Source organism: Aotus nancymaae, unplaced genomic scaffold, assembly GCF_030222135.1.
Source record: "Aotus nancymaae isolate 86718 unplaced genomic scaffold, 86718_ANA_hifiasm-v0.15.2.pri h1tg000028l, whole genome shotgun sequence".
Lineage (NCBI taxonomy): Eukaryota > Metazoa > Chordata > Mammalia > Primates > Aotidae > Aotus > Aotus nancymaae.
The window spans coordinates 25,439,599-25,466,943 of record NW_026988441.1 but is presented as its reverse complement, the minus strand read 5'-3'; the positions used below and the strand labels follow the sequence as shown (position 1 = coordinate 25,466,943).

At 41.7% G+C, this 27,345-nt stretch overlaps 2 protein-coding genes across 3 annotated transcripts in view; one reads left to right on the top strand and one right to left on the bottom strand.

The window, feature by feature from the left end:
- The window catches only part of LOC105710986 (zinc finger protein 93), a 491,114-nt gene that overhangs the window by 272,825 nt on the left and 190,944 nt on the right, over positions 1-27,345 (bottom strand). The gene's annotated exons all lie outside the window — the stretch shown is intronic.
- The window catches only part of LOC105710939 (zinc finger protein 430-like), a 60,779-nt gene continuing 41,625 nt past the window's right edge, over positions 8,192-27,345 (top strand). Inside the window, exons 1-3 of one of the 2 annotated variants that reach the window (XM_064381577.1) lie at positions 8,192-8,267; positions 22,419-22,545; positions 23,518-23,613. In XM_064381577.1, the coding sequence (XP_064237647.1) occupies positions 8,265-8,267; positions 22,419-22,545; positions 23,518-23,613 (226 nt within the window). In that variant the 5' untranslated portion in view covers positions 8,192-8,264. Of the gene's footprint in view, positions 8,268-22,418; positions 22,546-23,514; positions 23,614-27,345 lie in introns of both variants that reach the window. The other variant, XM_064381576.1, reaches the window with a different exon arrangement.

Sequence of the window (27,345 nt, the reverse complement as noted above, 5' to 3'; positions counted from 1 at the left end):
GACAGGAATATTTACTCTGTCATTTCTATTCAACATAGTTCTGGAAGTCCTAGTCAATGCAATTCAACAAGATAAAGAAATAAAAGGCATCTAAATGGAAAAAGAGGAAGTCAAATAATCTTCACTGATTATAATTCCTTACCTAGTAAACAAAATTTTGGGCCAGGTGAGGTGGCTCATGCCTGTAATCCCAGCACTTTGGGAGACTGAGGCAGGTGGATCACCTGATGTCAGGGGTTTGAAACCAGCCTGGCCAACGTAGTGAAACAATGTCTCTATTAGAAATACAAAATTAGCCAGGCGTTGTGGTGCATGCCTGTAATCCCAGCTACTTTGGAGGCTGAGGCAGGAGAATCACTCGAACCTGGAAGGCAGAGGCTGCAGTGAGCAAAAATCATGCCATTGCACTCCAGCCACTCCAGCCTCAGCAACGAGAGCAAAATTTCATCTAAAAAAAAAAAAAAATTTCACCAAATGACTCCTAAGCTTAATGAATGACTATAGCCAAGTTTCAGGATACAAAATTAATGTATGTGAGTAGCATTTTCATACACCAATAACATTCAAGCTGAGAGCAAAATCAAGGACGGTTCTCTTTCGAATAGCCACAGACAAAAAAATAATATACCTACAGATACACTAAATCAAAGAGGTAGAGTATCTCTACAGGGAGAAGTACAAAGCGCGATTGAAAGAAACGAGACAATGTAAATTACAAAAACTCTATGCTCGTGATTTGAAGAATGAATATAATTAAAATGTCTATGCTGCCTAAAGCAGCCTACAGATTAAGTGCGCTTTCTATCATTTTTTTGTTTTATTTTATTTTTTACTGCATTTTTCCATGTCTGTAACATGTTGCTCCAAATTATACAATTTTTTTTGTGGTGAGTTTGGCTGATTTACCAAATAAAAATACAAAAGAACCAGTTACATTTAAATTTGGAATAAACAACAAAAACTTTTTAGTATGGCTATGCAATATTTGCATATTTGTGTATCCTATGTGTAAGCAATTATTGGAATATATTTATACAAATAACAATTTATAATTTATCTGAAATTCAAATTGAACCAAGTGTATTATATTTTATTTTTCAACCCTGTTTATGGGAACCATTGTTCTTTTCTCCAGACTCAGCATCAACTACCTGAAAAGCTTCATTAGAGGAAAAAAAAATTTGATAATTAGCAGATCCACTCCTATATAGTATGCAGTAGTAATTAGAGAGTGTGTGGCGTGAATTAAAGTGTGTGATCTGGAGGTCAAGAGATCGAGACCACACTGGTCAACATGGTGAAACCCCGCCTCTACTAAAAATACAAAAAAATTAGCTGAGCATGGTGGTGCACGCCTGTAATCCCAGCTACTCAGGAGGCTGAGGCGGGAGAATTGTTTGAACCCAGGAGCCAGAGGTTGCTGTGAGCCGAGATCGCGCCACTGCACTCCAGCCTGGGTAACAAGAGCGAAACTCCGTCTCAAAAAAAAAAAAAAAAAGAAAAGAAAGTGCGTGATCTGGATACCTTATGGGACGAAAAAAAATAGAATTCTTACCTATGCTTTTTAATCTAATTGCATCTCTTTTTGAGATACGACCTACAATACATGCAGTATATTAGTAAAGTGATTTCTATACAATTACTAAGTAATTATTCACAAACAAATTGTCCATGCTCAACTGTTGCTTTTCTGGTACTAGGCTGCAATACTTAATGTGTACAGATTATTATGCCTTTAATCTAATATTGAGGGAATGTGTTCTCTTTCTGGGTCCACAAGGGGGCGTAGTTTTAAGGGCAAGAACTTCCCAGCACCATGACCCCCCCTCCCATCTCTCTCCATCTGGGAGACTTAACGGTCTCTGTTTTAATTTCCACAGGCACGGGAAAGGGTCAAAAGTCAATCACTCCAGGGGAAGTTCTAAGGAACTCCTTTCATTGGCCAGGGGTTTTAGAGAAGGTGGGCGTTCTTCTCAGGTTAAAAGTCCCCTTCTTCCATATCCCTTTGGACTCCATGTTTGGATTCCTTTCCTCTCTCTCTCTCTCTCTCTCTCTCTCTCTCTCTCTCTCTCTCTCTCAAGTTTTCTCTCTCCTCCTTTTTCTTTCTGTACTTAAATAAAATCACTTTCTGCAAAAACTCTGTTTGGGGTCTGGTATTTATTTTACGAGCACACCTGGTCCCCTCTCTCATTCTTGAGAGAGCAGGAGACCAAGAACCTTGGAGAAACGTCCTCTCAGGGAAGCTGAGGGCTCCCTTGAACCCCAACAGTATTATCCTGGAGCTTCTTCTAGGTCTAAAGTGACAACCAAACCATGCTGATGGCATCAGTATATATTGGTGGCAACCATCCACAGTTTGGTTCTGGACACTGAGATAAATTTGTACCTATCCCAGATTGTGTGTTAGGAGGAAAAATAACAACTGTTATATCAACTATATAATTTATTTTTTGTAAACTCATTGACATCAGGCAGATTAAAACTGGTTAGCAATTTGCTAACTCAAATGTGAATTTTTTAGTATAACGTAAAAAATACTGTAAGCCAGGCATGGAGGTTCACGCCTCTAATCCCAGCACTTCAGGAGGCCAAGGCAGGCGGATCACAAGATCAGGAGTTCGAGACCAGCCTGGCCAAGATGATGAAACCCTGACTCTACTAAAAATGCAAAAATTAGCCAGGTGTGGTGGCAGGCGCCTGTAGTCCCAGCTACTCAGGAGGCTGAGGAAGAAGAAGTGCTTGAAACCTGGGAGGCGGAGGTTACAGTGAGCCAGTATGGTAGCACTGCACTCCAGCCTGGATGACAGAATGAGACGCCATCTCAAAAAACAAACAAACAACCACGTGTAAAATTATTTTAATTGCTTACACATTGGTAATTATGTTCTGTGCATTAGTACCATCACAATTCACTGGCTCACTGCAGCCTCAAATTCCTGTGCTCAAGTGATCCTCTCATCTCAATCCCCAAGTAGCTGAGACCAAAGGCACAGGCCATCATGCCTAGCTAATTTCTCTTTTATTTTTGATAGAGACAGGGTATAGCTACATTACCCAGGCTAAAATCAAACTTGTGGGCTCAAGCAACACTCCTGCCTCAGCCACCCAAAGTGGTGGAATTGTAGGAATGAACCACCACACCTGGCCAGAGCTATTATTATTCTAAGCTCTAGGTGGAATTAATTGGATACGATAGTGATGCCTGTATCCAGAACAAAGAACAATATAAAGTAATTGCAAAATTATTCAAAAAAATATGATGACACATTCTCATACAGAGATTTCTTGAGTAAAATATAGAGAATTATCTTTACTATTAGACATTTTAGTATTTTTCCAAGACATGGAAGGGTATTTCTGTATAAAGTGAAGTCTCAAGAAAATAATTATTTAATGCAAATTTATGGATGCCATAAAGTAGAAAATGTTAGTTTAAGTCCTCTTACCAGAGAAAGCTGAATTTTAGCAATTTCCTCCTGAGATAAAAAAGCCGGCCGGGTGCGGTGGCTCACGCCTGTAATCCTAGAACTTTGGGAGCATGAGGCAGGTGGATCACTTGAGGTCAGGAGTTTGAAACCATCCTGGCCAACATGGTGAAACCGCGTGTCTACTAAAAATACAAAAAATTAGCAGAAGTGGTGGTGCACACCTGTAATTCCAGCTACTCAGGAGGACAAGGCAGGAGAATTGTTTGAACCCAGAAGGCGGAGGCTGCGGCAAGTCGAGAATGTGCCACTCCACTCCAGTCTGTGTGACAAAGCAAGATTCTGTCTAAAAAAAAAAAAAAAAGTATACTACCTGAGATTGGGTAATTATAAAGAAAAGAGATTTAATTGACTCACAGTTCGGCATGGCTGGGAAGGCCTCAGGAAACTGAAGATCATGGCAGAAGGGAAAGAGGGACATCTTACATGGAAGCATATGAGAGAGAGAGAGGGAGGAAATGCCAGACACTTAACCAGATCTTTTGGGGTTCACTCACTATCATGAGAGCAGCATGGAGGAAACTGTCCCCATGAGCCAATTATCTTTCTTCCTCAACACATTGGGATTACAGTTCAAGATGAGATTCAGGTAGAGACAGAAAGATAAGCCAAATTCCCTTTTCTACCAGAAGTGAGAGAATACCCATTCTCTATCAACATCTATTTTAGATGCCAGTGGCTCATGCCTGTAATTCCAGCATTTTGGGAGACAGAAGCAGGTGGATCATGAGGTCAACAGTTCCAGACCAGCCTGGCCAAGATGGTAAAACCCCTTCTTTTTTTTTTTTTTTTTTTTTTTTTTTTTTTTTTGAGACGGCATCTCGCTCTTGTTACCCAGGCTGGAGTGCAATGGCGCGATCTCGGCTCACCGCAACCTCCGCCTCCTGGGTTCAGGCAATTCTCCTGCCTCAGCCTCCTGAGTAGCTGGGATTACAGGCACGCGCCACCATGCCCAGCTAATTTTTTTGTATTAATAGAGACGGGGTTTCACAATGTTGACCAGGATGGTCTCGATCTCTCGACCTCGTGATCCACCCGCCTCGGCCTCCCAAAGTGCTGGGATTACAGGCTTGAGCCACCGCGCCCGGCCGGTAAAACCCCTTCTATACTAAAAATGCAGAAATTAGCCACGTGTGGTGACAAGCACCTGTAATTCCAGTTACTCAGGAGGAGGCTGAGGCAGAGAACTGCTTAAACCTGGGAGGTGTAGGTTGTAGTGAGCTGAGATCGCGCTACTGCACTCCAGCCAGGGCAACAGAGTGAGACTCTTATTAAAAAAATAAAATTAAATTAAAAAGGCCGAGCATGGTGGCTCATGCCTATAATCCCAGCACTTTGGGAGGCCAAAGTGGGTGGATCACTTGAGGTCAGAAGATCGAGACCAGCCTGACCAGCATGGTGAAACCATGTCTCTTAAAAAAAAGAAAAAAAAAGAGGCCAGGCACGGTGGCTCACGCCTATAATCCCAGCACTTTGGGAGGCCGAGGCGGATGGATCACGAGGTCAAGAGATCGAGACCATCCTGGTCAACATGGTGAAACCCCGTCTCTACTAAAAATACAAAAAAATTAGCTGGGCATGGTGGCGCGTGCCTGTAGTCCCAGCTACTCAGGAGGCTGAGGCAGAAGAATTGCCTGAACCCAGGAGGCGGAGATTGCGGTGAGCTGAGATCGCGCCATTGCACTCCAGCCTGGGTAACAAGAGCGAAACTCCGTCTCAAAAAAAAAGAAAAGAAAAGAAAAGAAAATAGTTGTTTGTATTGACGTATAACATGTATGCAGAAGTACATGCTACATGCACAAAGCATTCATGTAGAGCTCAATAAAGTATTAAAAAGAAAATATACTTGTGTAATCAACAAATAGAACCAATTTTGCTCCTGCATTGACAATCACTTTCTTTTTTCCTCCTCTTTAGAGATAACCAAGATCTTTTTTTTTTTTTTTTTTTAGGCAGAGTTTCGCTCTTGTTACCCAGGCTGGAGTGCAATGGCGCGATCTCGGCTCACCGCAACCTCCGCCTCCTGGGTTCAGGCAATTCTCCTGCCTCAGCCTCTCGAGTAGCTGGGATTACAGGCACGCGCCACCATGCCCAGCTAATTTTTTGTATTTTTAGTAGAGACGGGGTTTCACCATGTTGACCAGGATGGTCTGGATCTCTTGACCTCGTGTTCCACCCGCCTCGGCCTTCTAAAGTGCTGGGATTACAAGCGTGAGCCACCGCGCCTAGCCCAAGATAACCAAGATCTTAAGAGTTAATGTAGATAAACTTTATCTTTTCATACATGTTTCATTACAGAAAATTTTAAACGGATGCAAAATAAACAAAATAATAGACCTGTCAAGACCAGCTTTGACACCTAATCATGTGCCATTTTTGTTTCAGCTACACTTTAACTCATTCCTCACATCCTTCATTATTACTATTATTATTAATTTTGAGACAAAGTCTCACTCTGTCTCCAGGCTGGAGTGCGGTGGTGCAATCTCGGCTCACCACAACCTCTGCCTCCTGAGTTCAAGTGATTCTCCTTCCTCAGCCTCCCGAGTAGCTCGGACTACAGGTGCCCACCGCCACAGCCGGCTAATTTTTGTATTTTAGTAGAGACAGAGTTTCACCATGTTGGCCAGGATGGTCTAGATCTCTTGACCTCGTGATCTGCCCTCCTTGGCACATCACTATTTTTTAGTCTTGTTTTCGCGGGGTCTCAGATATATATATATACACACACACTAAAATACATAATTATTAACTGTACTTTGTTTTAGAGACAAGTTCTCACCTGTTGCCCATGCTGGAGCGCAGTAGCTTGATTATAGCTTACTGCAGCCTTGACGTTTTGGTCTCAAGCAATTCTCCCACGTATTTGTCCCATGTAGTTAGGACTACAGCGGTGCACCACCACACTCCAGCTCATTATTTTATTTGTAATTTTACAAATAGGGTCTTGCTGTGTTACTCAGGGTGGTCTCAAAATTCTGGCCTCAAGTGATCCACTCACCGTGGACTCAAAATTGTACATTATTGTACAAATAAACCCAATTAAGCTTTACCCCTTTTAATAACAGAATAATTTCATCATCTTCAGAAATTCCCTTTTCATTTTTTTTCCGGGAAATTTTTTCTCAGAAATTGTACTGATTTTTTAAACATAGGTTAATTTTGCCTGAAATCATATAATAAATATTTTATGTTCACCTTGTCTTATTTAGCAGATTTACAAGATTTATCTCAAGAGTGTGCTTCAGGCCAGGCGCGGTGGGTCAAGCCTGTAATCCCAGCAGTTTGGGAGGCTGAGGTGGGCAGATGACCTGAGGTCAGGAGTTCGAGACCAGCGTGGCCAACATGGTGAAACCCCGTCTTTAAACAACAACAAAAAAAGAGTGTGCTTCAGTATTTGTTGCTTTGTATTTCTGAGCAGTCTTCTGTTGTGTGGATGCTCTAGAATGTGTGAATTAATTTTCCTATTGATAGACATTTGGGCTGTTTCTGGCATTTTGAGCTATTTGTATTTAAACCTTGATGAACGCTCTTACACATATATGTTTTAATATTTAACTTAATTCTTTATCAGCATGTGTCACATCCTTGCATTATTTTACTTGTTATTGAAGAGATTATAATTTTTTTTTTTTTTTTTTTTTTTTGAGACGGAGTTTCGCTCTTGTTACCCAGGCTGGAGTGCAATGGCGCGATCTCGGCTCACCGCAACCTCCGCCTCCTGGGTTCAGGCAATTCTCCTGCCTCAGCCTCCCGAGGAGCTGGGATTACAGGCACGCGCCAGCATGCCCAGCTAATATTTTGTCTTTTTAGTAGAGACAGGGTTTCACCATGTTGACCAGGATGGTCTCGATCTTTTGACCTCGTGATCCACCCGCCTCGGCCTCCCAAAGTGCTGGGATTACAGGCGTGAGCCATCTCGCCTGGCCCCGATGATTTCTTTAGCATTTTATCTATGTTGATTAATGTTTGGATATCTGTAAAAAAGATTTGCCCTATCCTTTTCTTTTTTATTTGAAGTTTTTTTTTTTTTAATATATCAGTGTGAATGCATGGGCATTTATTTGATTTGACTTATTTTATAGGTCAGCTCTGTAATTATTCATTTGGTTACTTACAGTTTCAGGTTGGACCATGGGGAATACTTTCAGGCTGGCTCCCTTTGACGTGTTCCCATCATTTTTTTAAAGAACTGGAAACAGTGGACACTGGGAGATGCACTAAGACCCCGAGTTTTGGTCACACTGTGACCTATATGAGACCTAACCAAAATGCGAGAATTTTTTTTTTCCTTGAGACGGAGTCTCGCTCTGTCGCCCAGGCTCGAGGGCAGTGGCGCGATCTTGGCTAACTGCAACCTCCGCCTCCCGGGTTCAAGCGATTGTCCTGCCTCAGCCTTCTAATGTGAGAATTTTAAAAACAAAATTATTAGAGGCCATCATTGCAGATGCCAGTCACAAACCCCATAGGCTTACCTATGCTTCTGAGCTACTGTTTAGAAATTGGGAGAACCTCCCAAAAGAAAGAAACTGGGGATTCCCAGGGCGGGCGCAGAGACTCACGCCGGGCCGCGAACCGTCCAATCAGGGCGCAGCTGGAGCGGACAGGGCGCTTCCGGGACGTGGCGGGGCCTTTGTCTCCTGCTGCAGCCGGAGCTCCAGGTCTGGGTTTTACTCCTTTGTGTCCTCTGCTCCTAGAGGCCCAGCCTCTGAGGCCCCATGACCTGCAGGTATTGGGAGACCCACAGCTAAGACGCCGGGACCCCCTGGAAGCCTAGAAATGGTGTGAGTGCCGGGTCCGACATCCCGAGAGAGGGGAAGGGGTTGGTTGAAACCGGTGGGAAGTGGCTGTGGCGGACTCAGGCCTCCCCGCAGTCAGCTCCACAATCTGCGCCCCGAGTTCTCCTTGCCCAGCTCGGCCTCAGTCCCCTTCAGCCATCAGATGGCGGCTGCGCCGACAGCCGGGTCCCCGGGCGTCCTGTCTCTTCCCTGCGCAGTGACTGTGCCCCGGTCTGGAGCCCTCTCTGGGCAGCTCTGCACCCGCAGCCGCGTGTCTCCCGGATTGTGCTGGGACCACGGGAGGGTCGCCAGGGGAGAATCCTGACCCGGGTGCGGGTTCATGAATGGGGACAGCTTTGGTCCCCTGGGATTCCCAGTTCCTCTTTTCTTTTATTGAAAATATATGGGAGTGTCCATAGAAACATTAAAGCATTTAATCAAAGAGTGATACAGCCGGGCGTGGTGGCTCACGCCTGTAATCCCAGCACTTTGGGAGGCCGAGGCGGGTGGATCACGAGGTCAAGAGATCGAGACCATCCTGGTCAACATGGTGAAACCCCGTCTCTACTAAAAATATAAAAAATTAGCTGGGCATGGTGGCGCGTGCCTGTAATCCCAGCTCCTCGGGAGGCTGAGGCAGGAGAATTGCCTGAACCCAGGAGGCGGAGGTTGCGGTGAGCCGAGATCGCACCATTGCACTCCAGCCTGGGTAACAAGAGCAAAACTCTGTCTCAAAAAAAAAAAAAAAAAAAAAAAAGAGAAGTAATACAAAAATTGTGGAGCACCCCAGCTGTGGTCTGTATTTGTGGTCCATGGTTGCGGCTTGAAGGAAAGACTTTTATGAACTGCATGTTGAAGAAAATCAAATTCAGTAATTGGTTAGGTATCACTGTTACGTTGTTTCTTGATTTGTATAATAAAGGTGAAATTTTCCTGCTTGTGTAATCAGATGTTCATTGGCAGTTTATAATTGGTTAAGGCTGAATTGTGTTTCTCTCAGTGTAGTAATTTACTAAAAAATGCACTTCAGTTAGATTTTCTTTTTCTTTCCTTTTTTTTTTTTTTTTTGAGACAGTCTCATTCTGTCACCCAGGCTGGAGTGCAATGGCGTGGTCTTGGCTTACTGCAACCTCTGCCTCCCCGGTTCAAGTGATTCTCCCGCCTCAGCCTCCGGAGTACCTGGGACTACAGGCGTGTGCCACCACACCTGGCTAAGTTTTGTATTTTTGGTAGACACGGGGTTTCACTATGTTGGCCAGACTAGTCTCAAACTCCTGACCTTGTGATCCGCCCACCTTGGCCTCCCAAAGTGCTGGGATTACAGGCATGAGCCACTGCGCCCGGCGTGGGAGTCCCCAATTTTTAAACAGTAGGTCAGAAGCTACATGAGCCTGTGGGGTTTGCGACTGGCATCTGCAGTGAGGACAATGTTGTGGGACTGAGCCCTGAATCAGCGTCTGTGCTGACTCTGGTTGGTGTCAGAATTCAAATGTTAGACATTGAGTTGGTGGTGGAGGATTGCTTGGTGTTCAGCAAACTCTACAGATTTGATGTCAGAAGAAAGATATCACAGAGGCCTGGCCTGGAATAAAACTCTTGGGTGTCTGGAAATGGGACACTCCGCTCTCCTATACACAGGCTGTCACACTGCCCATTGTCCTGGGATCCTAGGCCTCCTCCCAGGGTGAGAGAGGATGAAAACTTAGAGGAAAGGACCTGTGATGACAGACCCCCCCTTTTCTCACAGCTGCCACCATAGGATTCCCACCCACTCACAAACACACACGCTAGACATTGATGTGTCCACACCCCTCCCAGGACTAGGCACCACCCTCAGGAACTTCACCCCAGCAGTTTTGATTCTAGTGTTTCTTGACAAAAACCCACATGTGTGTCTACAAGTCTCCTGATACTGAATATATCCCCACCCCAGACACAGCATCTGCAGCAGCAACCTGTTTTCCCCACCAATCTAGGGTTCTGGGCCACCTATTCATAATCTCATCTGCTCGCAAGCACGCGGAAATAAAGTATAGCCCCATCTGGGCCACTCTCTGTCTATAGAGCAAACAACTCCTTCCAGCTACATTGCACTCTTCCCCACCCATGGATTTTTTTTTTTTTTTTTTTTGAGACAGAGTTTCACTCTTGTTACCCAGGCTGGAGTGCAATGGCGCGATCTCGGCTCACCGCAACCTCCGCCTCCTGGGTTCAAGCAATTCTCCTGCCTCAGCCTCCCGAGTAGCTGGGACTACAGGCGTGCGCCACCATGCCCAGCTAATTTTTGTATTTTTAGTAGAGACGGGGTTTCAGCATGTTGACCAGAATGGTCTTGATCTCTTGACCTCTGATCCACCCGCCTTGGCTTCCCAAAGTGCTGGGATTATAGGCATGAGCCACCGTGCCCACCCGGATTTTTTTTTTTTTATCTTTTCTTTTTGGTTCAGGGGTCCATGTGCAGCTTTGTTATATAAGTAAAATTGTGTCATGGGGGTTTGGTGTAGATTATGTTGTCACTGAGGTACTAAGCATATTTGTTCCCCTCTTTGTGTCCATGTGTTCTTATTATTTAGCTCTTATAAATGATAGCATGCATCTGGTTTTCTGTTTCTGCTTTAGCTTTTAAGGATAATGGTCTCCAGCATCATCTATGTTGCTGAAAATAACTTAATCTTGTTTATTTTTTTTTAATGGCCACATAATCTTCCATGATGTTTATGTACCATATTTTGTTTTTGTTAAATCTCCTAATTTTTAAATTAATTTATTTGGAGACAGTGTTTCACTCTGTCACAGAGGCTGAAGTGCAGTGGTGCAATCTTGGCTCACTTCAGCCTCAACCTTCCAGGCTAAAGGCACCCTTACGTCAGTCAGCCCCCTAAGTAACTGGGACTAAAAGCATGCACCACCATTCCTAACTAACTTTTTGTTCTATCTTTTGTAGAGATGGGGTTTTGCCATGTTGCCCAGGCTGGTCTTGTACTCTTGAGCTAAGGCAATCCACCTGCCTCAACCTCCCAAAGTGTTGGGATTACAAGTGTGAACCACCTCACCCCACCATACCATATTATTTTAATCTAGTCTACCATTAATAGGCAGTTAGGTTTGTTCCACGTCTTTTGTTTGTTTGAGATGGAGTCTCACTCTGTTGCCCAGACTGGAGTACAGTGGCATCATCTCAGCTCACTGCAACCTCCGCCTCCTGGGTTCAAGCGATTCTCCTGCCTCAGCCTCACATGTAGCTGGGACTACAGGCATGCCAGCTAAGTTCTGTATTTTTAGTAGAGATGGGGTTTCACCATGTTGGCGAGGATGGTTTCGATTTCTTGACCTCGTGATGTGCCCGCCTCAAGCTCCAAAAGTGCTGAGATTGCAGGTGTGAATCACCGTGTTTGGCCCATGTCTTTGTTATTGCAAACAGTGCTGTAATAAACATGCATGTGCATGTGCCTTTATGGTAGAATAATTTATATTTCTTTGGGCATATAGCCAATTTGAAGACTGCTGGGTCAAATAGTAATTCTGTTTCAGTTCCGTGAGGAATTGCCACATTGCTTTTCACAGTGGTTGAACTAATTTTTTTTTTTTTTTTTTTTTTTTTGGAGACAGAGTTTTGCTCTTGTTACCCAGGCTGGAGTGCAATGGCGCGATCTCGGCTCACTGCAACCTCCGCCTCCCGGGTTCAAGCAATTCTCCTGCCTCAGCCTCCTGCGTAGCTGGGACTACAGGCATGCACCACCATGCCCTGCTAATTTTTTTGTATTTTTAGTAGAGACGGGGTTTCACCATGTTGACCAGGATGGTCTCGATCTTTTGACCTCGTGATCCACCCGCCTCGGCCTCCCAAAGTGCTGGGATTACAGGCGTGAGCCACCGCGTCCGGCCTGGTTGAACTAATTTACACTCCCACTAGCAGTGTATAAACATTCCATTTTCCCGGCAACCTTAACAGCATCTGTTATCGACTTTCGTTTTTGAGACAAAGTCTGCCTCTGTCACCCAGGCCAGTGTGCAGTGGCTGGATCTCAGCTCACTGCAACCTCCACCTCCCAGGTTCAATAGATTCTCATGCCTTAGTTTCCTGAGTAACTGGAACTACAGATGTGCACCACCAAGCCTAACTAATTTTTGTATTTTTAGTAAAGATGGGGTTTCTCTATTTTGGCCAGGCTGCTCTCAAACTCATGACCTCGAGTGATCTGCCTGCCTTGGCCTCCCTAAGTGCTGGGATTACTGTGCCAGCCTGTTATTGACTTTCTAACAACAGCCATGCTGACTGGTGTGAGATGGTATCTCATTGTGTGTGTGTGTGTGTGTGTGTGCGCGCGCGCGCGTTTGATTTCTCAAGTGATTAGAGGTGAGCATTTTTTGCACCTGCTTGTTAGCCACGGATTTGTCTTCTTGGAAAAGCATCTGTTGATGTCTTTTGCCTACTTTTTAATGAAGTTTTTTTCTTTTTTTTTTTTTTCCTTGTATCATCACCGTTTTACAGATGGTAATGAAGTTTTTTTCTTTTCGGAAACTTGCTTAACTTTTTTTTAAACTTTTCCCCCCAAGACAAAGTTTTGGTCTTTGTTACCCAGGCTGGAACACAGTGGCACGATCTTGGCTCACAGCAACCTCCGCCTCCTGGGTTCAAGCGATTCTCCTGTTTCAGCTTCCCAAGTAGCTAGCATTATAGGTACACGCCACCACACCCGGCTAATTTTTGTATTTTTAGCAGAGACAAGGTTTCACCAGGTTGGCCAGGCTGGTCTGGAATTCCTGACCTCAGGTGACCCACCCACCTTAGCCTTCCAAAGTGCTGGGATTACAGACGTGAGCCATCGCGCCTCTCAGCTTGCTTAACTTCTTTATGAATGCTGGATATTAAACCTTTGTCAGGAACATAGTTTGTGAATATTGTTGTTTATTTGGTATGTGATCTGTTTACTCCATTGATAGTTTCCTTTGCTGTGAAGAAGCTCTTTAGTTTAATTAGGTCTCATTTGTCAATTTTTGCTTTTGTTGCAATTGCTTTTGGTATCTTCATCAGAAAATCTTTGCTAGTTCCTATGCCTGGAATGGTATTTTCTTGGTTGTTTATCTTCCAGAGTTTTAAAAATAATTTTAAGTTTTGCATATAAGTATTTAATTTATCTTCATTTGATTTATATATATATATATATATATCTAGTAAACAAGGTGACCAATTTTAATTTTCTACATAGTGCTAGCTAGTTGTTCCAGCACATTTGTTACACAGGGAATTCTCCCCACATTCTTCTTGTCAGCTTTGTCAAAGATCAGATTGTTGGGCTGGGCGCGGTGGCTCAAGCCTGTAATCCCAGCACTTTGGGAGGCCGAGGCGGGTGGATCATGAGGTCAAGAGATCGAGACCATCCTGGTCAACATGGTGAAACCCCGTCTCTACTGAAAATACAAAAAATTAGCTGGGTATGGTGGTGCCTGCCTGTAATCCCAGCTACTCAGGAGACTGAGGCAGGAGAATTGCCTGAACCCAAGAGGCGGAGGTTGCGGTGAGCCGAGATCGCGCCATTGCACTCCAGCCTGGGTAACAAGAGCAAAACTCCGTCTCAAAAAAAAGAAAGATCAGATTGTTGGAGGTGTGGGACATTATTTCTGGGCTCTCTATTCTGTTGCATTTTTCTATGAGTCTGTTTTTGTTCCAGTACCATCCTGCTTTGGTTACCGTAGCCCTCTAGTGAGTGTGGTTTGAAGTGGGGTAATGTAATGCCTCCAGCTTTGTTCTTTTTGCTTAAAATTGCCTTGGCTGTTCAGGCTCATTTTGGCTCCATATAAGTTTTAAAATAGTTATTTTTTGGTTTTGTTAACAGTGTTTTTGGTAGTTTGATAGGAATAGCATTAAATTGATAAATGTCTTTGGGCAGTTTGGCCATTTTAATAATATTGATCTTCTCTATTTGTGAGCATACATCTTTTTTTTTATCTGTTTGTATAATCTCTGACTTCTTTTTTTTTTTCTTTTTAAATGAGACGAAGTCTCACTCTGTCGCCCAGGCCGGAGTGCAGTGGTGTGATAGCAACTCACTGCAACCTCTGCCTCCTGGGTTCAAACGATTCTCCCTCAGCCTCCAGAGTAGCTGGGACTACAGGCGCATGCCACCATGCCCAGCTAATTTTTGTATTTTTAGTAGAGACGGCTTTTCTTCATGTTAGCCAGGATGGTCTTGATCTCCTGACCTCGTGATCTGTCTGCTCGGTCTCTCAAAGTGCTGGGATTACAGGAGTGAGCCACCGCACCCGGCCATTTCTGGCTTCTTTATGCAGTGTTTTTTATTCTTGTCATAGAGATCTTTCACCTCCGTGGTTAACTGTATTTCTGTTCTATTCTTTTTGTGGTAATTGTGAATGGGATTATGTTTTCGATTTGGCTTTTGGCTTGGATGTTGTTGATGTACAGGGATGCTACTGATTTATCATCCTGAAACTTTGCTGAAGTTGTTTATCAGTTTAGAGAGTTTTTCTGCTGAGACTGTAGGGTGCTGAAGATATAGAATCTCGTCATCTGCACATAGGGATAGTTTGACTCCCTCTCTTCCTGCTTGGATGGCTTTTATTTTCATCTTTTCCTTGATTGCTATCCTGCTATTCTATGTTGAATAGGAGTTTTGAGAGAAGACATCCTTGTCTTGTGCCAGTTTTCAAGGAGAAAATGCTTCCAGCTTGTGTCCATTCAATAGGTTGGTTGTAAGTTCGTCAGAGGTGACTCATTATTTTGAAGTATGTACCTTCAATACCTAATTTGTTGAGGGTTTTAAACACGAAGGATGTTAAGTTTTATTGAAAGCTTTTTTGGCATCTATTGAGATAATCTTGTGGTTTTGTCTTTAGTTCTGTTTATGGGATGAATGACATTCATTAATTGTACGTTGAAACAACCTTGCATCCCCGAGATACAGCTTACGTGATCACACTGGATGAGCTTTTTGATGTTCTCCTGGATCTGGTTTGCCACTATTTTGTTGAAAATATTTTCTTCAGTGTTCATCAAGGATATTGGCCTGGAGTTTTCTTTTCTTTTTTTTAAATTTCTGCCAGGTTTTGGTATCAGAATTATACTATTCTTATATAATGAGTTGAAAAGGAGTCTCTTTTGCCAGACGCGGTGGCGCATCTGTAGTCCCAGCTACTCGGGAGGCTGAGGCTGGAGGATCTCTTGAGCCCAGGAGTTTTAGGCTGTAGTGCACTATGCAGATCGGGTGTCTGCACTAAGTTCAGTATCAATATGGTGACCTCCCGGGAGCGGGGGACCACCAGGTTGCCTAAGGAGGGGTGAACCGGCCGAGGTTGGAAACGGAGCAGGTCAAAACTCCTGTGCTGATCAGTAGTGGGATTGCGCCTGTGAGTAGCCACTGCACTCCAGCCTGGGCAACATAGCAAGACCGTGTCTCTAATTTAAAAAAAAAAAAAAAAATAAAATAAAATAAAGAAAAAGAGTCCCTTTTACTCAGTATTTTGAAATAATTTTGGTAGAAGTGGTATCAGCTCTTTGTACAGAGGTAGAATTCAGCTGTAAATTTGTCTGGTCCTGTGTTTTTTTTGGTTGTTAGGCTATTTATTACTAATTGAATTTTGGAGCTTGTTATTGGACTATTCAGGGATTCTCTCTTGTTGCTGTTGTTGTTGTTCAGTCTTTGGAGGATGTATCTTTGCTTCAGGGTTACAATCCTCATGTTTGGCCTAAGTGAACTCTCTACTTATATTCATGTTGCCTCAGCTTTTTCCTTTTAGGGAGACACAGTACCTAGAGTGTGCTAGAGCAGCCTCTAAGAGGAGATTTCTCTTTTGATTGTACTCTGCTGTAACACCCGAGGAGGCAAGCCAGGTTGATCCCACCTAGAATCTGCCTGGGATTCACAAGACAGGACTAGACTTTGGATTGAGAATATACAGAAAACTAACAGGAGGCATTGTCTGCATTGTGAGATGTCAACCAACATAGGCATCTAAAATTCCCCTTTGAGAGTGTGGCTTTTTGAGCTTTTCAGATCTTGTTCAGTGACCTGCTACAGTTATATAAATATAGTCTGATGACAGAATCTTTAAGTTCAAACAAGCATCTTAAGAGTGAGAGATCAAGGCCACAAAGTATCCAGAACTATGACCACAACTATATCTACCTGTAAACTATGATGTTGGAGTAGAGTGTCCTTCCTCTTACCTAAAAGCTAATGAATCAGGAGGTGATCCAGGTCCTAGAGCTCCACCAGAGCAGTTCAGTTTTCTATTTAGAATCAGCCCAAGTCTTTCCAGCCTGGCTTACCATTGGGCCATCAGCCCCAGGTCACTAAGAACCCTCTCTTAGGGTTCTAGTGAACCCTAGGCATCTTTGAGATATTTGAGGATGTCCAGGGCAGAACTGTGTCAGGCTAACAACAGTGATTAACTCTGCTTCTGTCTCGGTATAAGAGAAAGAAGTAACTGGGTGTTTTTTCCTTCCCTCATACAAGAGATAACTGTAGTTGGTACCAACATGAGAGTTTCTCCAGTTTCCTGGTACTTGGGTGAAAGACAAAGAGGAGTTCTAGTGACTCAAACAGATAAACTAATTGCTTCCACTTCATATGGTCATTCAATAAATGGATAATCATGCCATTGCACTCCAGCCTGGGTGACAGAGCAAGAATTTGTCTAAAAATATAAATAAACAAATAAGAGTTTTGTCTGGTGAATTCTGCTTTTCTAGAGCTGGTGCTCATGGTTTTCAGAAACCCAAAAGCAAGTAAATGAGAAAAATAAATATATATTTTAGAATTTAAATTTTTAAATTTTGTGTTAAAACCATTGCTTATAGAAACGTTCCATTTAGTAACTTGTTTTCTATTCCTGCAGATCCAGTAGTTGCTCCACAAGTAACAAAAAGTAAATATAAACACAATAAAAATTTCTCTAAAAGACATTAAACTTTTTCTATATTCCTCTCATCTGTCTATATTTAACTTTTATTCTATACATTTAAAAAAATCAATGACAGAGAAACAGAGGAAGAAACAGAAATGGTAGACATTTTATCTAAATCCTGGAAATTATTGAACTGTTAGTATCAATTTCCAGGGTATTATGAGAATGAAATCACATAATGTGTTATTCCCAGCACAGTGCTTTGTAACATACTCTTGAGCAGACAGTACCTGCTTAATAAACATTGCATTATTACATGTGTACATGTTGTTTTTCAAATGCAGACTTATTCAGAAATTGCTGCTTTTTCTTTTGTCTGAAAACTTTAGAGCCAGCAAAGAATATGAAACTTCAGGATGGAGATTGGTTGTCTTCATTTGTATCAGAAGTATTTGTGGTGTGACAGGAGTGCTGAGTGTAAGGAATCTGTGCTGTGCCTGCTTTCTCTAACTAATGCTGATAATGAACCCAGGGGGAGTAACATCAGCATGGCAGGGGACTTGTTTGAAACACCCATTCATGGACTTTTTCCAAACCTGCAGATTCACATTAAACAGAGTGGGACCAACATTACCAAGTAATTTTTAAGCTCATTAAAGCCTGAGAGTCAGTGCTTATCAGCCCACTCTTCTCATTCAGATTACATGGTCAATTTGCAGAAATCTTACTTGTGCCCCTTACACTGGTTTTGTTTATTGTCCTGGATGGAAGCATTCATGTTATTTTAATTAAGTGCCTCATGTGACTCTAAGGTGAGGTCAGAATCAAGTATGAGGGCTTCAAGATACATTCCTGAGAGTTAAGTGTCACCTTTGCAGTAAAAGGTGGTCACAGAGCCTCTTCTGTTTGACTTTGGTAGGGACAGGGCAGTGTGGCCCATATTTCCATTACTGGAGCAGAAATTGCTGGTGTCTGTGGCAGGGGAGGGCACCTGTGGACAGGAAAAGAGGAACGTATATTTTTATTTCCATGGAGCGGCTCGTCATTCCTGAATCTCTTCTGTTTTAAAGGAGAGAAATGGGTGTGAGCTAGCAGTTAAAGTGGTGGTGCTGATGCCTTCAAGGGAATTTTCTCAAGATGCAGGTGTTACTTGTCCAGAGAATTTTATCTGAAAGGAATTTCCAGAGAAGGAGGAGAAAACTGGCTTCTTTTCAGGTAAACATGTCTCAGATCAAGAGCTGTGTCCACTCTGCCTCCTGGAGTGCCAAGCATTTAGTACTCACAAACCTTTACTTCTCTACTTGTGTTTTTCCTCCCCAATGAGTTTGTTTCAAGTACTTTTTAAAATTGTTGTGATAGTCAGGAATCTCTAAAAAATATTTCTTTCCTATGTTATTTCCTATGTATGAGAGCCTTCTCTACATCATGACTTCTTATATGCAATGCAGAATTCCTACCATGAATTTATAATCTGCAATATAAAAGATGTTCCCTTTGTGGCTGCTGAACATGGGAAGATGTGGATACTCAAGATTCCTATTAGGGGAAAGCTGGGGTCCTTAGTAACGATGGACATGTAATGCTGAAGTTTCTTTTTTCTTTTTTTTCTTGAGACGGAGTTTCACTCTTGTTACCCAGGCTGGAGCGCAATGGTGCGATCTCGGCTCACCGCAACCTCCGCCTCCTGGGTTCAGGCAATTCTCCTGCCTCAGCCTCCCGAGTACCTGGGATTACAGGCACGCACCACCATGCCCAGCTAATTTTTTGTATTTTTAGTAGAGACGGGGTTTCACCATGTTGACCAGGATGGTCTCGATCTCTTGACCTCGTGATCCACCCGCCTCGGCCTCCCAAAGTGCTGGGATTACAGGCGTGAGCCACCGCGCCCAGCCAGTAATGTTGAAGTTTCATCTGTGCTCTCCATTAACTGCATTCGGAACAGGATTAAGAAAATGCTTATTTAAATAGAATAGCATTTATTACCCAGAAAGTTCTGAAAAAAAAAATTATTGGGACAACCTCCTCCCTAGGGTCTAAAGAAAGACTGCCTAAAATCACTATTAAAAATAACAGAACATGGGAGATATCTGTATCTTCAACTTTGCATAAAACTGATGAATCTTTATGGTTAAATTCAGACTATAATTTACTTTTTGAGGGGCAATATCTCAGCAATTATGCTGTGTTCTTATGTACATCAGCACATACTAAAAATTTGTTCTAGTGTGATTGATGTTAATAATTTACTTGGTTGCAGAGCTCTCTGACATCTTTTTTCACTAGAATTAATTATTTTTCTCTTCATTATTAAGTATTTTTATGCAGCTAATGTGCATAAACCATTACATTTAATGTGGCACCTGCCCTTTCTTCTTAGGTTTTCTCTGCATATATCTGTCTTTGGAAAATGAAGGCTCTTATCTTTGTTTACAGGCCAGAAAAAAATTGGTAAAACATAGGCTCTTCCATTTACTGGATATTTGACAAAATAGTTTTCTTAGGCCAAAAACACTGGAATAACTAGTGAGCTTGTTAGAAATTCAGAAATTCAGACTTTATTCTGGATCTTCTGAACAAAAGAAATCTGCACAACAGGATCCCCAGTTTCTTGTTCACATGTAAAGTTGAGAGGTACCTTCTAACTCAACTGTCTATTTTCATCTGAAAAATATACACAACTCAAACTTTATGATGTAAATATAGCCCTCAAAAGTGTACATATTTTTGTTTATGCCCTTAATTTTATACTTTATCATCCAGAGAAGTATCATCTATACACCAGGGTTGTGGATTTTTTGCCATCCTCTTCTCTCAGAGTTAGAGAAAACATTAGATAATATTTCTGTGTTGGAGAGAGATCCAAGATTGCTGACCACTAGCAGCTCGGGATTGTAGCTCCCAGTGAAGGTGGAGAGAACGAGAGGACGCCACACTTTCAGATGAGTTTTTGTTGCTCATGGACTGGGAGATTCCCAGCAGAGGAGCCCCACGGGTCGCCAGCGCAACTCTTGTGGCCAGCGCGGCAGTTTTGCTGGTGCCTGAGCACAGCAGTTCTTGGTGCAGAGTGAGAGGGACTGGGTCCCCTTTTGGCTGATTCCCGGGCAGAAAAGCACCATCAATCTTAACGCCGCGTTTTGGCCGGCACAGTGGATTGCTCAGATTTCGGCGCTGGGAATCAACAAGTTGGACATCTACTCAGAGACCTAATTTGAAAGTTGGAAATCACAAAGATGACAGGTGGATAAATTTACAATTATGGGAAGAAACCAGCGTAAAAAGGCTGAGAATACCCAAAATCAGAATGCCTCTCCCTCTACAGGGGATCACAGTTCCTCGTCAGCAATGGAACAAGCCCTGATGAACGAGTGTGTTCCATTAACAGAAGTAGGCTTCAGAAGGTGGATGATAAGAAACTTCTGTGGATTAAAAGAACTTGTTCTAACCCAATGCAAGGAAACTAAGAACTTTGAAAAAAGGTTTGATGAAACGCTAACGAGAATAGACAATTTGGAGAGCAATATAGGTGAATTAATGGAGCTGAAAAACACAACACGAGAACTTCGCGAAGTATCGATCAAGCAGAAGAAAGGATATCAGAGTTTGAAGACCAACTTAACGAAATAAAACGAGAAGTCAAGATTAGAGAAAAAAGGATAAAAAAGAATGAGCAAAGTCTCCAAGAAACACGGGACTATGTGAAAAGACCTAATCTACGTTTGATAGGTGTACCTGAATGTGACGAAGAGAATGAATCCAAGTTGGAAAATATTCTTCAGGAGATTATTCAGGAAAACTTTCTCAACCTAGTAAGACAGGACAATATTCAACTCCAGATAATACAGAGAACACCACAAAGATATTCCTCAAGAAGACCAACCCAAAGGCATATAATCATCAGATTCATTAGGGTTGAAATGAAGGAGAAAATACTAAGAGCAGCCAGAGAGAAAGGTCAGGTTACCCACAAAGGGAAGCCTATCAGACTTACAGCAGATCTCTCAGCAGAAACCCTACAAGCCAGAAAAGAGTGGGGGCCAATATTCAACATCCTTAAAGAAAAGAACTTTCAACCCAGAATTTCATATCCAGCCAAACTGAGCTTCAAAAGCAAAGGAAAAATAAAATCTTTTGCAAACAAGCAAGTACTTAGAGATTTAACCATCACCAGGCCTGCCTTGCAGAAGCTTCTGAAAGAAGCACTATACATATAAAGGAGCAACCAGTATCAGCCTTTCCAAAAATATATCCAGCTAGCATCAAATGGCAGTATTAAACTCATATATATTATTAACTGGATAAAAAGCCAAAACCCATTGGTATGCTGTATCCAGACCCATCTCACATGCAACGATACACAAAGACTCAAAACAAAGGGACAGAGGAAGATTTACCAACCAAACAGAGAGCAAACATAAATAAATAAATAAAAAGCAGGAGTTGCAATTCTCACCTCTGATAAAATAGACTTTAAAGCAACAAAGATCAACAGAGGCAAAGAAGGACATTACATAATGGTAAAAGGATCAATGTAACAAGAAGAGCTAACGATCCTATATATACACGTACCCAATACAGGAGCACCCAGATACATAAGTTCTTAATGACTTATAAAGAGACTTAGTCTCCCACACAATAATAGTGGGAGACTGTAACATCACATTGTCAATATTAGACTGATCAACGAGATAGAAAATTAACAAGGATATCCAGGACTTGAACTCAGACCCAGAACAAGTAAACTTAATAAACATTTATAGAACTCTCCACTTCAAATACACAAAACATACATTCTTATCAGTACCATATCACACCTATTCCAAAAGTGACTACATAATTGGAAGTAAATCACTCCTCAGTAATCGCATAGCATTTCATAGGTTTAAATGAAATATTGGTTGGCTGCTTGTTTGTTATTTTCTTCCCTTATTCCTTCCTGTCTCCAGTGTTAAGCACAATTATTGGCATAAAAGAGATTTTCAATTCCCATTTCTAGACAGCATTCTAGCCTGGACAATAAAGCAATACTCCCATTCTCTCTCCCTCTTTCTCTTCCTTTTTCTTCCTCTTCTTCATTCTTTTTTTTTTCTTTCTCTCTTTCTTTCTTCCTTTTTTTCCCCTTAAAAAACAAACAAACAAAATATTTCTGTGTTAAAAATTATTGGATAATTTCAGTGATTTCTATAAGTCAGAACCAATTCTCTTTATTTTCTCATTTCACTTTAATTCAAATAATAAATTCTGCCCATGGCTACTTGGTAAATATATGTGTCTGTGTGCTTGTGTTTTTCAGGGGCTGTTGACATTTAGGGATGTGGCCATAGAATTCTCTCTGGAGGAGTGGCAATGCCTGGACACAGCACAGCAGGATTTGTATAGAAAAGTGATGTTAGAGAACTACAGAAACCTGGCGTTCTTGGGTGAGAATAACTTTAACATACAATTCCTAATATACCCTAAATGTTTCATTTCACTTTTTTTGTAGAATAATTTTTGATAATTTATGCTTTGCATAAATGAGTTTCTGATTCCTGTTTTTAAGAAAATCCTGAGGATTTGTCCATGTAGAAAAGAATTTTTTTTTTTTTTTTTTTTTTTTTTTTTTTTTTTTTAATAGAGACAGGGTTTCACCATATTGGTCAGACTGGTCTCAAACTCCTGACTTCAGGTGATCCACCTGCCTCAGCCTCCCAAAGTGCTGGGATTACAGGTGTGAGCCACCATGCCCGGCCCGGAAAAGAATTTTTTCAAAATGTTTTATCTTTACTTAAACTTTCCTCATGCCTGGGCTGATGTGTATTCTTCACTCTAGATTAGTGCATAAAACATTGTTTCCCATATCCTTTTTTTGGGATACAAAGTCTTGCTCTGTTTCCAGGCTGGACTGCAGTGGTGCAATCTCAGCTCACTGCAACCTCCGCCTCCTGGGTTCAAGCAATTCTCTTCCTCAGCCTTCTGAGTAGCTGTGATTACAGATGCCCACCACCACTTCCAGCTAATTTTTGTATTTTTAGTAGAGAAGAGATTTCACCATGCTGGCCAGGCTGGTCTCGAACCCCGGACCTTAAGTAATCCACCTGCCTCGGCCTCCCAAAGTGCTGGGATTACAGGCGTGAGTCATCCTGGCTGCCCATATCTTAAAATCTATTTACCACCACCAGTTTTTGATTAATGAATACTGAGTATTCATTAATCAAATGTTTAAGTGAAATTAAGAACCTACAAATTTTAAATATTTTCAAAATACTTTGAAATTTCTGTTATAAATTTGTATTTTAGAATTAATTTTCTAGAATATTCTATATCCTCTTTAGTAAGCACAGTACCAGCTTGGTAACTGAAGAATATGAGAAAGATTCATTTATTTTTATTTTTTATTTTTAATAAAGCAGGTATTGCTGTTTCTAAGCCAGATCTGATCACCTGTCTGGAGCAAGGAAAAGAGCCCTGGAATATGAAGAGACAGGAGATGGTGGCCAAACCCCCAGGTAGGTGAGAGTGAATACAACAGACTACAGCAAAAAGAAAGCCAATGCTGAAAATGTGACTTGGGAAGCTGTGTTCCAAAGCAAATATTTTCTGGAAAGCTTGAGTTTTTTAAATTTTACTCTCACATAGGGGCATCTTCTGTCTATGCTTTTAAATTCTTTAAGGATTCGACTTTCCCTTTGGTCATCTCCCTTCAAGTTTACCGTCAGAACCAAAGTCCTCTTCATGGCACACGAGACTGCACAATCTGGCTGCTTTTCCATTGTTTTGGGGGACACACAAATATCTGCATGATTTTGAGAAACTCTATGTTAAACTTTTTTTTTTCTTTTGAGACTGAATTTTGCTTTTTTGCCGTGGCTGGAATGCAATGGCACAATCTTAGCTCACTGCAACCTCTGCTTCCCAGGTTCAAGCAAGTCTCTTGCCTTAGCCACCCCAAGTAGCTGAGATTACAAGCACCTGCCACCACACCCAGCTAATGTTTTGTATTTTTAATAGAGATGGTGTTTCAGCCAGGCTGGTCTCGAACTCATGACCACAAGTGATCTCCCTGCCTTGGCCTCCCAAAGTGCTGGGATTACAGGTGTGAACCACCGTGCCCAGACAAACTATTTTCTTAGTTCTCTTTTTGCATCATGTCTGAAATATGCAAGGGTAGTGGTTTCTGTTCCATTGTGTTTTTTTGTTTTGTTGTTGTTGCTGTTTTTCTGCACATTCCATCCTGTTTTTATTAATATGTTCTTGAAATATAGTTTGAAATTATAAAGTATAATGTCTCTCTACTTTGTTTTTTTCTTCCTCAAGATTGCTTTGGCTATTTGAAGTTTATTGTTGTTTCTTGTAAATTTTAGAGTTGTATTTTTTATTATTGTGAAGAAAAATGCCACTGAAATTTTGAAAGGAAGCTTAGTGACTCTATAGATTAACTTAGATAATAGGGCACTTTAGCAATATTTATTTTTTCAAGCCGTAGACATGAAATATTTTTAAATTTCTTTGTATCTTTTCTAATTTATTTTATTGATAACTACATCTTTCATTATAAAGAATTTTTACCTCCTTGGTTAAATTTGTTCTCAGAAATTTATTATTTTAATGCTATTTTAAATAAGATTGTGTTATTTCTCTATCATATTAGATAGTTTGTTTTAACTGTATGGAACAATAACTTGTATGTTAATTTTATATTTTGCTAATTTACTGAGTATATTTATTAGTTTAGACAAATTTAAATGTAGTGTTTATGACTGTTTATGTTTCTTATACATAAGATCATCTGATCCACAAACAGAAACTTTTTACTCATTTGTCTTCACTTTCTTTCTTTTTTTTTTTTTTTTTTGAGATGGTTACACTTTTGTTGCACAGTCTGGAGTGCAGTGGCATGATCTTGGCTCACTGCAACCTCTGCCTCCCAGGTTCAAGTGATTTTCATGTCCCAGTCTCCTGAGTAGCTGGGATTGCAGGCACCCATCACCATGCCCTGCTAATGTTTTTGTATTTTTAGTTGAGATGGGGTTTCACCGTGTTGGTCAGGCTAATCTTGAACTCCTTACCTCAGGTCATCCACCCGCCTCAGCCTCCCAATGTGCTGGGATTACAGGCATGAGCCAACATGCCTGGCCTTATATTTAATTTCAATGGCTTTTTAAAAATGTAGCACTCACTGGAAGCCACATACTTCCAGTCAGTGCTACATTAAAATAGAAGCATTGACAATGGGCACAATACAGTTTTGCATTGGTGTGTGTAAATTTGAAGGAGAAAACAACTCCTCAAGGTTTTATAAACTGATTTCAGGGCTGAGTGCCGTGACTCATGGCTGTAATATCAGCACTTTGGGAGACTGAGGCAGGTGGATCACCGGGTCAGGAGTTCAGGACCAGCCTGGCCAACATGGTGAAACCCTGTCTCTATTAAAAATACAAAAATTATCCAGGCATGGTGATATGCACCTGTAATCCCAGTTACTTGTGAGGCTGAAGGAGGAGAATTGCTTTAGCCCCGGAGGTGGAGGCTGTAGTGAGCCAAGATTATGCCATTGCACTGCAGCCTGGACAGCAGAATGAGATTCTGTCTCAAAACAAACAAACAAACAAACAAACAAACTGGTTTTAGGATATAAAGATCTTTTTCTGTCATGTCTCCAGGGTCATAGAATGCTCTCTGAGCTTGCAGTGAAGAGGGGTTGTAGCTTTATCACAAGGCTGCTGGGTCTGCACTAGGGTCCACCTTTAGTTGGCTTGTTAACAGGGGCTTGGGGAGTTGTAATTTCCATTTTATTTTTGGACAGATTGAATATCCTTCAGGATTTTGATCTTAGAGCAGACAATAGGGCAGATTTCTGCAGTCAGGATCATATATAATGGCCCTTATATCAGGATGTGAATGAATATGGCTTTTACTGAGTACCAGAGAGGATTTCCACAGGTCACCGTGTGGGTTTCTCTGTAGGCACAACTGGCCTTGAACTGTGGCTCATGGAGCTGGAACTGAGTCATTGAACTTTTTCAGGGACCACAGTAAAGGCCAAGGTCTGCAGGCCTGCCTGCATGGCTATAAATGGGTGTCTCCCTTCAGGCCTCTGAAAGGCCAGGATCACTCCCAGACTGTGACTTGGAGAAATTTGGGTTGGTTACAGAATAAGTTCTGAATTCTCAGTGGGAGCAAGTTGGGTGGGCCATTTGTTGGTTTGTAGCCAAGACCAGGGTTCTTGTAGTTTTTCAACTGAAGGAGGACCTGCCCTCTGAAAAGAACACTCTTCAATCTTGGGCTTTAGCAGAGTTTCACAAGTCCCGCCCTGGATCTCAGAGCTTTCTTACAGGCACTTATTTTGGAGATGAGGTTTTGCTTCATAACCCAGGCTGGTCTTGAAATCCTGGCCTGAAGCAGTTCTCCCACCTCAATGTACCATGTAGTTGTCATTACAGGTGTGAGCCAAGATGCCTGATTCTCTCATGAAGGCATTTTTTTTTTTTTTGAGATGGAGTTTCGCTCTTGTTACCCAGGCTGGAGTGCAATGGTGCGATCCCGGCTCACCGCAACCTCCGCCTCCTGGGTTCAGGCAATTCTCCTGCCTCAGTCTCCCGAGTAGCTGGGATTACAGGCACGCGCCACCATGCCCAGCTAATTTTTTGTATTTTTAGTAGAGACAGGGTTTCACCATGTTGATCAGGATGTTCTCGATCTCTTGACCTCGTGATCCACCCACCTTGGCCTCCCAACGTGCTGGGATTACAGGCGTGAGCCACCGCGCCCAGCCTCATGAAGGCATTTTTGTCAGGGATAGCTAACATATTTTCTTGCTTTGGAGAGGATAAGCAAATAGAGAACTTTTTTTTTTCATTATACTAATTACTCTCTATAGATTTTTACTTTCTATTTTACATCTCAAGCTTGTCTGTAATTCTAGATTCAGACATTTAGGACAATATGGTAGAACTTACTTATTATGCCTGAAGTAAATTACATAATCGGTAGGTACTCCTATTTACTAAAATGGCTACTTACATAAAGTGCAATAAAATCTATCTATCTATCTATATAGATATAGATATATATACCTAAAAAAATAGTTACTTATAAATTTAAGTTTGCTGCAGGCAAAAAGGAATTATAGGATTTTCATCCACTTTCTTCCACCTACATCTAATTATAACATAATTTATTGCTAAATATTTGTTTTATATATCAGAGGCTCTAATTATATTTTGCAAAACAAATTTTTT